The 13,212-nt window shown below is 38.5% G+C and overlaps 1 protein-coding gene across 3 annotated transcripts in view; it reads right to left on the bottom strand.

The window, feature by feature from the left end:
• The window catches only part of LOC120944042 (sodium channel protein type 2 subunit alpha-like), a 317,686-nt gene that overhangs the window by 74,940 nt on the left and 229,534 nt on the right, over positions 1-13,212 (bottom strand). For all 3 annotated transcript variants that reach the window (XM_040357809.1, XM_040357807.1, XM_040357808.1), the window contains exons 18-19: positions 8,507-8,642; positions 6,189-6,343 (exon numbers count right to left, since the gene is read on the bottom strand). In XM_040357809.1, the coding sequence (XP_040213743.1) occupies positions 6,189-6,343; positions 8,507-8,642 (291 nt within the window). The remainder of the gene's footprint in view (positions 1-6,188; positions 6,344-8,506; positions 8,643-13,212) is intronic.

Here is a 13,212-nt window from a genome sequence, read left to right on the forward strand (position 1 = left end):
CAACAACCAGCTGTCGCTTCTGAAGCAAGAGCGCAGAAGGGCGGAAGCCGCCTGGAAAAGAAGTCCTGCAGAGGATAACCTCATCATCTACAAGGCAATAACAACACGATATCATAAAGAAATCTTCAAAGCCAAGAAATATAATTTTTCTATGGCGATTAACAGCGCCCTAAACCGCCCCCGCGAACTCTTCAAGATGGTCACCCAGACCATGAATCCAGGATGTCTTGAAGTCCCCAACTCAGACACCCAAGAGTTCTGCAATGAACTATCGGATTTCTTCATCAACAAAATTGAAAGAATCCGGGAAATCATCATGCAAAACAATACCCCCCTCAACCCCACCGTCAATCAACCACAAAACACCCACAGAAACGCTCTACAATCAACAAAGTTCACTCTGGAACCGATCTCCATCGATGCCACAAAAAATATCATTGGTGCTTTGCGGAACAGCACATCGCCCAATGATATCATCCCCACCAAACTGCTGAAGGAATGTGCCGACATCCCGGCACCACCCATCACACAGCTTATAAACCAGTCATTTAAGGAAGGCACAGTGCCATCCCTGTTGAAAGAGGGCACAATCCAGCCCATCTTGAAAAAACCTAACCTGGATCCCAAGGACCCAACTCACCGCCGTCCCATAACAGGCCTAAATGTTCTCTCCAAGATAATGGAGAAAGTAGTGGTACAACAGCTGCAACAGCATCTAGATACCCACAATCTACTAGATCCATTACAATCAGGCTTCCGTCCCGGACACGGGACAGAAACGGCCTTACTCAAAATATGGGACGATGCCCTCGAGGCCGCAGACGAAGGAGAATCTTGTCTCCTGGTTCTGCTGGACCTAAGCGCAGCCTTTGACACGGTAGACCACAAACTGTTACTAATGCGACTAGCCAAGGTAGCAGAAGTCGCAGAAGGTGATTTACCATGGTTTTCTTCCTTTCTTGAAAACCGATCACAAACAGTTAAATTGGGTTGTTTCACGTCGGAAAAGCGCACAGTGTCATGTGGAGTCCCCCAAGGATCCCCCCTGTCACCGGTGCTATTCAACATCTATCTTCGCCCTCTCTTTGATATTATCAGTAGCCAAGAACTACTCTATCACTCATATGCAGACGATACGCAACTGTATTTTCGCATCTGCAACAAAAAGGATCATCATCTCAGTTTAGAGAAATGTCTCTCTTTGATAGAAAACTGGATGACTAAGAGTTATCTTAAACTCAACAGTTCAAAAACAGAACTCCTTATGTTTCACGCCAGCCGAAAGAGTCAACTGGCAACAACCTGGACACCCCCGCCCATTCTGGGCCAAATCATCACCCCTAGCTCCAAAGTCAAAAGTCTCGGGGTCATCTTCGACACCTTCATGACAATGGACGCACAAATAGGGTCAGTAGTCAGCGGAGCGCACCATCTGTTGCGCCTACTACGCAGACTTATTCCATTTATCCCCAAAGAAGACGTAGCAGTCGTGGTGGGAACAATCGTGAATTCCAGACTGGACTATGCTAACGCCCTGTACCTCGGACTCCCAAAGTACCAAATCTCCCGGAGAGAGGAGAAAGAAGGTTTGCTTTTCAGGGTCCTAGACTATGGAACGCTTTACCAACCAGCATTCGGTTGGAGGAAAACCACCTGACTTTCAGAAGACGGATCAAAACTCTGCTCTTTTGATGTCATGAGACACGAACAACTAGCGCCCAGAAGCGATTCAGTTCGCATGCGCCGCGCTTTATAAGTTTTTCATTCATTCATTCATTCATTCATTCATTCATTCAAGTTCCATTCGGATGGCACCAGCCTTGGGGCTGTTTTTGCTGATTTCGTGTTAGTAAAAGACGATTCGCGCTTTTCAGTCTGTTACAGCGTGATGAATGCCCTTACTCCATAACGAACACTAGTTTTACCAGAACAAGCGCTCCAGTCTCATAACTTGCTTCTGAGCATGCCCGTTTTTTTCACGTCGTTAAAAGCCCACACACAACCATTTTTTACGACATTAAAAACGGCAACGTTAAAAACGATGTGAAAAATTAGAGCATGTTCTAAATTTTTAATACCCATTTTTTACATCATAAAAAATGCTCTGGAGCCCACACACGATAGTTTTTAATGACATAAAAAAAAACGTAATTTTTTATAACCCGAAAAATCGTCGTGTGTACGTGGCATTAGTGTGGTTGTAACTCTTGCTTAGCAAATCTGGGTTTGAATCCCACCAGGAACAATGTATGCATTGAATTTGTTCTCTTGTGTTTGCATGATAGGTTAAAGCTGAACAACATGCATGTATAGTGTTTTCCAGTGTTTGAAGGAACATTCTTAGAAAAGGGAAGAGCAAAGGGATATATCCATATCAGTGTGCTGCTGCTCCTTTGTTGTCCAATTACAGAATGGTGTGGGTCCTGGACCAGGCTATAATACTTAACTGCAGAGCACACTGAAGGGGGATTCAGTACCTGTCTGTGTTTTCTAGTAAGGTTGCATTGATCAAAAGGCTGTCAAGTGAAAAGTCCACATTTTTACATCGTATTTACCAATGCATGTCCATCAGGATTTCAGCTTTAAATGGTGGCAACTTTCTGCTGTCATGTGATCATTTTAATACATTTTTGACTGCTATGTTTCTTAACCTTAACTTATACTTTAAGGTGCTTTCTCATTCTGACTGGACATCATATGATGTTCTGTCAGGAAGCACCAATCGTGTGTGGTATAGATCAAAAAGGATAGGTTTTATTGAATAAAAAACGATTGGCATCCGTAGATATAAACATTTGTAATCACAAAAGTAAAAAGGAGCAATATGGGGAACAATAAGCCAACGTCGACGCGTCCAGACTTCAACAGGGGCGTATGAGAGCGAGAGCTTTTCTTGGCCTTTCCGTCCAGCTGTTTCATCGTGGTTTCTCAATCTCACGGTCACCTACAAGACCCCTGGAAGCTGCTCCTGGCAACACCTGGGTTCCCATGATCATTGTGGAAGACTGCCCATCTTGGATCTCACTGCTCGACTGACTCGTTGTCATCGACATTTGAGTCCACTATCTCTGGTAAGAGTACATACCCCATTATTTTGATTGAAGATACAACACCTCAATGTTTCCACATGTTCACTATATCACTGTGCTGCACTTCTGAGCAACAACTATTTTATACTGGACTTTATGTGTTCACTACATGGATTGGTTCATTCATTTGGACATTTCCCATAATCTTCCGTATATGAGTTATATTTTATATATGTTATGTTTTCACACTTTGTGACCTACCTTCATGTGTATAGCAACATTTAATTATTTGAATATTGCTTACTCAACTTTTTAGCTCTACATTTTCCATTTACCTTGTTCCCCAGAGTAGTACAATGTTACTATAGTAACATTATATTGCTCTGGTCACAGTGTGCTAAAAAAATCTTAAATAAAAAAAGATTTTTTTAAATAAAAATAAAAGTTATTTTTTGTACTGTCACTAGTCAGTGTCCCTGATCACCGCCACACCAGTTATATGATTATGTTGTACTGCACTGGTGACAGTATGCAGTGATTGATGTACATGTTTCTCTGTATTTAATAAGTCACTGTTTAATAGGTTAGCTCTTTATAATTGTAGGAAATACATGTTATTTGGCAATTGTCTAAACAATTTAGAAATTTGCCCTGTTTACGTATTTGCTCGCCTCCAGTGGAAATGCGAATCCATGTGAGGCTACTAGTTGCTGGCATAAGCATGCAAACACCAGCTTTAATTAATCCCTCTAGAGCAGATACTGTCTGAATGCTGTGATATAAACTAAAATTTAGAGCCTGCAGTAGGAAGTGGAATAAATTCACACACTGTAATGATAATGTAAATCAGTAATGTGATGATGTTTCTTGAAATGTCCGTCATGCGTATCTGTGATTGGTTGGTGCCATAATAATGGTCATAGTCTTGACAAGTGCTTTGAAAATGGTATTACATTCTGACACTTTTTTTCTTTTATGGGCAATCAGAAGGTTTGTGCCATACCTACCTGTCATCAATTTAAAAAATAAAAATAAGAACAGCAACAAGCAAATCCTAACCAATGGGAAAAATTTCTTAAATTACATGGCGCCAAAAAGAATAACTGTGGTATCTTACCCCTAAGATGAATGGCCCAAGGGTGTATAATTGTGGCCCCTATGTAAGCTCACTAGAGATTGTAAAAGGCCTCAATTCATTTGGGCCCACCCGCATGGGTTTGTGGCTACCTCCCTGACCTTATTTGCTCCCATTACACTATAATATTAAACTCATATAATGTAAGGTGCACTGTCTCTTTACATTTTTATGCACACTATGTGAACAGGTAAAGGTGTCCAAAAAGATGTGGTGGAACCTTCCAGAATGTATGAGGCTCAGAATATAAAGGTCCTGCAGCCCAGGTAAACTTGCTGTGGTTCAGTATCAGTGAAAGAGCTTTCTCAAGGGAACACACCATGCCCACCCACATGTACGCATAATGTCATCCCATCAGCCAATCGTTGCCTTGTGGTCCACAGCGGCAGCTAGCTACACTTTTACAGTTGTCTCTTCCTGGTTCCTGGTTCCCTCAGCGTCACTTCCTGTGAGGGCATCCACTGGAGGATGCTTTCTGGGACCACCTGCTGGAGCTTTATGATAATGCCAGTTCTCTACTGATTACATGTGAGTGCAATATTGTTTATCTATTTACAACATCAGTCTTTAATAAATATACTGAGAGTGGTGTGCTCTCTGTTTGTTGTTTGCTTTCTTTTCATGCCCATTGGAGATATTGCAGGGACTGCCCCCTGGACATCCTACAGATTATGTATAGATATGTGGCCCCCAAGTATTTTTATGTCAGTGCATATGTTATTGCTTCACTTTTCCATGGTATACATGCATATTACACTAAGGAAGTGGCACTCTGTCTCGTTCCTCCTTTTTCTTTTGTTTTTAAAAAATGTACTTTAATACCACTGTAAGATATCATCTACTGTAATTATCTGAAGCCTCTTAAAGCGGTTGTATACCTCACAATTTTTTTCTACAGGTAAGTCTAATAAGGCTTACCTGTAGGTAAAATGAATATCTTCTAAACGTGCACTGCTTAGGAAAAATTCATCCTGCAAGCAGCCGCTGACATCAGCGGTCCATGTGTTCGGAACTTCAGCGCTTCTTGCGAGAACAAAGGGCTCCCGCACGTATGCGCAGGAGTGACGTCATTGTGGCTCTAGCCACCCACAGCGCCGGAGCCCACAAACCCAAAAGAAATGCCAGGGGAACATGTCAGCCCCCTCAGCAGTGACCAGGCGCTACTGCGGGGGCTTCGTTCTAATTTAACTATTTTATAATGTGCTAGAAATGGTCTCTTTCTCTAGTGCAGACTTATTTTGGGAATACATACACTTTAAGGCATTCACAGGCATGAAACAGAAGTCAGCATCCACAAAGTGTTCTAATCACTTTGTATGTGTTTTTTTTTTTTTCAAATACAGTTTGTTTTAATGTACATCCAAATATTAAGAATAAATTATGAATGATAGATGCATCAGCAAGTAGTACAAGACAAATCACATCCTCCATGGACATAATAGTTTGTAGAGTAGGTCACAGGATAGTCAATTGGAAGTTCCAAGTGGGGTGAAGGAGATGTGACCCTTAGTACCATCATTAGGATATTACAGTGTGAATAAATTTAAAGGTCCTGGGTGGTCTGGAGACCAGAAAACTAGAGGTCATGTTTGGACCCAGGGAGAGGAAAAGAGAAAGACAAATAGTGGAATAGGACGCTAAAGGAAGGTTGGGGGGATAAAAAGAGTGGGGAAGGTTAAACATGAGTGGGGATTAGGGCCTTGGCCTGAATGGAAAAGCTCCTTAATTTTAGCCACTCTAGCCAGTCTTTAAAACCAATCTTTGAGTATGGGTGCTGAGTTGTTTGACATTGAACCAGAATACACTTCCCAGGTACATAAACCATAAGCATGACCAGAGATTTCAAATAGAGTTTCTGGGGTGGGGATGTATGGTGTAAGACTTGCTAACCACTAAGACACTGTGCTGCCTTTCTTAATCAAATGATAATAGCTGTTTTAGGGAGCAAAAAAACAATAATAATAACAATAATAATAATAAAATAATAATGAAATTTAATGTTAAAAGTCAAAGGATTCACTTACTAATGCTCCACTACTAAGAAGAATCATGAAGATAATGAAGGTTTCAAACCAGTTGTGTTCAACAATTGTGTAGCAGGTTTTTCTGAATCTCCACCAAGTCTTGCCATTTTCTTCATCAATGTTCACAGTGCAAATTGGAAACCTTTTTACACATCCTATTATAAGAGATTAAATTAAATTTTTTTTTAGCATCTTGACTAGATGTTTGGCCTTATATAACTGGCATTTGTTGTATAGTTTTTGCATCTAGATTTGATATTGAAACAGCTTTTGGACATTCTTATCCCTTTCCTGTAGAGGGGTCATAGGCAACAGATTAAGTGAAGTTCTACAACATGGATAATTGCAAATAGTCATTCGTAATATGCATTTGTGGTTTTGTAATAACTGAATTCAGGAAATGCAGGTACTGTAGTTTTTTTTTTTCCGTTTATAAAGACTGTAATGTTACACGTACTGATTGTTTTTTAGAAGTAGATATTTGCCAGCACACCATGGATCAACAAAAGTGGCGTCCAAACGGTTACGAAATGTTACACTCTCTCCTTGTGTTGTGATCATGCAATAAATAAGCCGTTTGGAAGCCACTTTTGTTGATCCATGTTGTGCTGGGAAATATCTACTTTGTGACTTGAACCAGTAACCTTGAGAGCTTATCCAGAAGCGTGTGAGATTGGAATATGAAGTAGTATTTTTGAATATCAGACACTAAGCAATGCCGGCAAATACTTTTTTAGGTTCACAGACTAAACCTGGAGAGTACAAACTTTGGTGCACCTGTGCTTTGTAGCAAATTAGCTTCTAATTTAAGCTTGTTCAATTAAGCTTTGACAAAAAAAATCGAAGTTGACTGGTTTCTATGCAGAGCTGCACCAGGTTTTGTCCTCTCCAGTTTTAGTAAATCAACCCCACTGTGCACCTGGTCCATAAGTTTGATTTAAACATGAAGCTAAATGTTGCAAGGTAGCCTTGCTCTTTCATTTCAACAATTCAATGCCAGAGTCTCAGTGACCAACATACACTCTACCATTAAATTGTGAATGTGAGAGGGGCTTAGCTCTGGTAGAAGCTAAGGCTTATTTGTCCAGAGGGACAGACTTGAGGACTTACATAGGTGCAATAAAAAAATTCTAGCACAGTCAAACCATAGTTGTCATACCAGGCTAAGTGTTCACTTATTATCCAGCAAGCAGACAACCAACAGTGAAAGTTGTAAAACTGTAGACAGTATTACCATCCAGTCTATGTAATATGCCAGCAATGTGTGCATTGTTAAAGTTGACCTAAACTTAAAGTGTAAAGATTTTCTATCTTATTGGGAAAATCTAGAAGTATGAATTGAGCCCTGTAGAAGATTGAAAATGTTTCCATGAAAAATAGCTGTGCATCTCCTGTGTTTAGGCACTCCTGTGACTTAAAGCTCAAATCCAAGAATTTAAAACAATTTACCTTTACAGTGCCCCCTTCCCCCACATCCCACTGCAAGGGTTGAATGCTTGTTAAATGTACTGCTGCCTGTGATGGCTAGTCTCATTAAATTTGAAGACTTGGTGAGGTTACTGCTAGACTTCTTCCTGGAAGATAGTTATAGGACCTGCAGTGCAAGGATCTAACTGCTTATGCTTCATTTATTCTGTGAATCTGTTCTTTCTGAAACTTTCCTGCTGAGTCTTAAATATTCCCCCACCAGTCCTCTGTTCAATAGTAATCAACAGATACGTTCTGACATGAGTTAGCAAAGGCTTGCCACTGTACCAAGATGGCCAACTCGGCACAGAAACACTGCAGATTGAGGCAGAAGACAATAATATAGAAAAGATTAGACCCAGGAAGCCTATAGGAAATACTTTTGACTAATCCTTTGTCTGCCGCTTGCCTTTTTGGGCATAGGTTCCACTGTTCAAGCCTTTGTTAGGTAGCATGCAATTTTAACATATAACAAATTACAAATGTGTTGGCATCTAAAGCAACTTTTAAACATTTTTACTGTAGTTCCACTTTAATCATAATTGCTGCAAGAACCAAATGCATTATCCATCTGCCCTATCTGCCTTATGGTCAGTAATATGTATACTTCTAAACCATAGGTGTGCTTTAACGCTGGCACCAGTCAAAGTAAAAATATGGCATCAGTTAATTAAAAATTACAAAGGTCTTCCCCTGCAAAATTTACAAGTCGATATCTTTTTTTTCTTTGCACAACATGTGTGTTTTTTTAATTTACAAGTATATTGAAAAGTTCGTCTCATTATATAATCTTGCTGTGTAGGCCAACTGCCAAGTAAAAAGGCTTTAATGAGCAATGTTCTCCCACTCACCTTCTGTGAAGCAGGCATCTGGCTCCATAGCTTCCTCCGGTTCAATATCCACCAGCTCCCCTTCTCCTTCCACAACTATCCCAGGGGGCCTGATATCCACTGTGCTACCTTCAGATGAGCTGGTCATGTTCAGCTTCTGCAAATAAATACCCCCCCATAAGAAAATATTAATAAACCGCTAGCTCAAGAATGCTGAATGTTGTATAAATGTCCTATATTTTTGCTAATGAGTGGCATTTGGTTTGTTAGTTAAAGTCTAAAGTCTTATATGTTTATTTTAGAACAAGCCATGACTGATCTTTCTGTTTTATATTTTGTGATTTAGCTACAAAATGTAATCTTAGGCATTTAGTCTTAATTTTAAAGGATTTATTACACCTCCAGGCTTAGAATAAAGAAGGTGGTTCGGGACCATTTTAATAATAATAATAATAAAAAGGGCATAGTCCTGGATCTGCCAGGACCAAGGCATGGCACTCTTAGTAGCTAAGCCTAAACAAGTAAAGCTTTTTTGCAGAGTTCTTAAAGCAGCACATCTAGATTTTAGATGACAGAAAGTACAAATTACTACTACTATTAAAAATACTTCCTTAGAGGCACATAGACATAAAATACTCCCATTCTACAGGTGTACATGATAATGTGCACCAATGACTTGTTGCATCAGAACAGAGAGAACAATCAGTCCAGAAAGAACAGAGAGAACAATGGGCTATCAGCTAAAATATATGAGCTTGACAGCTTTTTCACTCCAACAGAGGTCTTCCAAGTTGCTGCATTAAACCTCATAGATTGTTTACCTCATCATTAGATCCCTTATTGGGAAATGATCACCAAAACGAGAAGCATTAACATTTTCCAAAAACTTTCTTATACATTTACTAAGTTATTTTTAAAGATGTATTAATTATTGTGCTTAAATAATCCTTTTAATTAATAATTATTACTAGCCATCTTCTTGATGTGTAATTTCCTTCAATATCAATATAACTTAAAATTGACTTGTAATATTATTTAATATGTATTATATGTGTTCAGTAGCTATAGGAAAATGATACATACTGTATATATTGTGGGTTTTCATAATCAAGTGAGTAGCTAATTTTGCCTTTGCCCTATGGTCCGTGAAAGCCTTAAAGTGGCTCATAAATGCATTCTCACCAAATAGTAACAAATTATCCTAATAGTTTTAGGTGCTAAATTTCATCTTTCTCTGTTGTTTAAAAACACATATTGACATTTAAAGTGTTATCATAAAAGAAAATGCAAAATACCAGTTTTCAAGCAATTGCATTCATATGTCAATGCACCCCATTTTCACGGTGCATTTTCAAACTACTTGTCAACCCGATATTCATACTTATTGATGGGACTCCAACAACTAATTTAAATGAGTAAAGCTCAGGATTTACTTGTTGTTTTTTTATATTCATTTTTAATGTTGTTTTTCCAATGTGCTTCTTTTTTTCTGTAATTTTTGTGTAGGATCAATTTACCCGAAACAAGTATGAGTAACGTTTAATTTCATAGTAGTTTCTTGTTCTGGTAGCATACACAATCCGCATTCTCTGATCTGGTGTAATGTTATTACTGTATTATGTATAACATCATCAATGGCTGTGTTGATAAGTAGCAAATGTACACAGGGAATGATGGAAGCAGTAATAACTATATTTTTTAAATTAATTAAATTTGGCAATGCAAAAAATATTAACACATATTAATGTTTGTATTAACAGTAAAAGATAAAGAAAAATTATTTTAAAGCTGAACTTCAGATACTCTGTAAATACACAGATAAAATACAAAGGGTTTGTGTTACGTGATTAAATATGATCCATTTAACAAAATATTATTTGTTTATCCAAACAGCAAGAAGTTTTGAAAATGATGTATGCACGCCAAAATTTGTGGGTCCTTTACACACAATAAATGTGTGAATTGGTATACAGCAGAATTGGTATTGATACAGTATAGTTCATATTTATTGGCATACAAATTCCAGTTTTATACTGTTTAAAAACAAAAAAATATATAAAACAATTGTTGACAAATTTGTTACATAAATCTATGAATACTACATTTATTAATTGAAATGATTGAATTTACACTAAATAAATTTCATGACAGTATTAATGTTAATAATTTATAACTGTCTGTGTTTAAAAGAGAATAACAAATACAAACATGTTTTATGTCAAATATTCAAAATTGAAATAATAGCAAATGTAATAGTAAATTGTATGGTTTTATAGCATTCCTTAAAAAATAGTAGAACTAAATGCTTCCATCATTTACCCTGATATATATATATATAAAAAAAACCTGCCAAAATGCTGTAGCCAAAGCAAAGGTTATAATAAATTTAAAAGTTAAAAAGAACATTGAACAGGAAAGAGTTTGCATCACCGTTTTCCTAAACCAGTGAAAAGAAAGACAAATTGGGTCAAGTGCGAATGACAATAACGTGATAATCCGATGTACAATAGTGAGATATTAATACAATAGTTCTTTGTTCAATTAAGCATACTTAAGTAAGAGATAATTAAATCATCTAGTACAACAGCCAAACCAGTGATTAGCAGATTAACATGCTTGTGGAGGAGGTGGAGGCTATCCCCTCTTCAGAGCCAATGAAAACCAGCATGAATGCCAATTTATTATTTTTTATTTAACTGTAACCTTATTTGCCAATAAGATAGTTCAGTGCATTATTTTTTTTGACTAAACACATGACACATGCTTAACTATCAGTTGTTAAAATAAATAAATAAATAAGAAAATTTATAAACAAAATATTTTTTGAATAGGAAAAACCAACAGTTTACAAACTGAGCAACAAAATATTTCAACTATTTTACTTTTAACTATAAAAAAAAACACCATTCACACAAAAATGATTAATAGGATGTTCGCTACATTAAATGTATTAACAGCCGTTTAAAATGTTATGAAGGCCTAACATATTCAGTTTAATGGGAAAAAAAACATGGATTCCCTTCTATAAAACACAACTTAAAAAGTTTTAAGAATATTGGTCCAGATTAAAAAAAATGTAACTAGAAAATCTTGAGAAATGTTGGACCATAGATCTCAATAGTATGCAAAAACATTTAAAATTAAAAACAGCGGTCTCTCTACAAAGGTTCAACATGCCTCCTGCTGATTCAGCTCTTCAATCAGCAAAGCTTATGCTCCCTGTTAGGCCTCATTCATACTGGGGATTTGAATCTATGTCCAATGCAGGGCTGTGTTTATTGGTCCGTGGATGCACAGGTGTTGCATGCATTCCCATGCCTGTAGTCTTATGGAGGTCCAGCTCTTTCCCAGCCACTGCATCTCAAAGGACAGTAATAGGACTGCTGACACGGAGGTGCACGCAACACCTGTGCATCCCCTAGCTGGTAAAATATGACCCTGCACATGGCGTGGATTAAATCACCCTGTGTGAACAAGACCAAATTGGAGAGATCTAGCTTCGACCCAGCAGGGGATTTGTGGGACTTTTTACACACAGAGAGCACAGGTCCTTTTCTGCAAGGGGATGGGTTTCCTACTCTGTAGTTGCTTTCTAAAGCAAAGAAACTGTAAGGCCTCATACACACGATAGGTTAACCAGAGGACAACGGTCTGATGGACCGTTTTCATCGGTCAAAACCGTTCGTGTGTGGGCCCCATAGGTTATTTAACCATCGGTTAAAAAATAGCCAACTTGCTTTAAATGTAACCAATGGATTCCTAACCGATGGGAAAAAAACGATCGTTAGTAGGCACAACCATCGGTTAAAAATCCACGCATGCTCAGAATCAAGTCGACGCATGCTTGGAAGCATTGAACTTCGTTTTTTTCAGCACGTCGTTGTGTTTTACGTCACCGCGTTCTGACACAATAGTTTTTTTAACCAATGGTGTGTAGGCGTGACCGTTCTCATCGGATGGACTGATCGTTTGTACGAGGCTTAAGACTTTTCACATATTTTGAAACAACTGGAATGAATTTAGCTTAGTTCAGGCATTAACTTTTTGCAATAGAAAACATTGGCCATGGAAGGTTATCTGTGAGTAAGAACACTGATTACTTATAGCAACTGATGCCATTTATATTGTAATATATAACCAAATATGTTTTGTATAATGATCACTTCTAAAGCCAGCCATACAGGGGTCAAGTCCTGGGGAAAAAAGTGTGGGAACTCCCACCCAAGATCCACTCCCCCACCAAAAAAAAAATTATACGCTCATAGGCATAATTACTAAACCGCATATTTTTTTTCCCGATCCAGTGTACCTTAGTAAGTTCTTTCTAAATCCCAGGGAAAACTCACGGAAGACCTCCGCAATGTCTCCTGGGAACAATGACAAAAGCTCCCAGGAGACATTGCGGCATCGAGGAAGTGACAGAATACCCGCACACTACCCGATGAATCCATATACAGGAAGTGGTCAGTTACATAAAGGATCACTAAGGTTTGCCTGCCCCTGACAGTGACTTGAGCTGGGCATCGCCACTTAGTGAAGGATTGGCTTGGGCGGCTCGGCTGCTCTAGTCCTGCAAAGGGAACTGAGTTCCTGCTGTGAAAAAAGTACAGGAACTCTGTTCCCACGCGTTTCAGCAGGACTTGAGCCCTGCAGCCATAGTTGGATCAAATTTATATAGTGGCTAGCAGTAATCACAGAGACGCCCCCCCCATTGTAGGAACACAATA

This window comes from Rana temporaria, chromosome 6 (assembly GCF_905171775.1).
Source record: "Rana temporaria chromosome 6, aRanTem1.1, whole genome shotgun sequence".
NCBI classification, from domain to species: domain Eukaryota; kingdom Metazoa; phylum Chordata; class Amphibia; order Anura; family Ranidae; genus Rana; species Rana temporaria.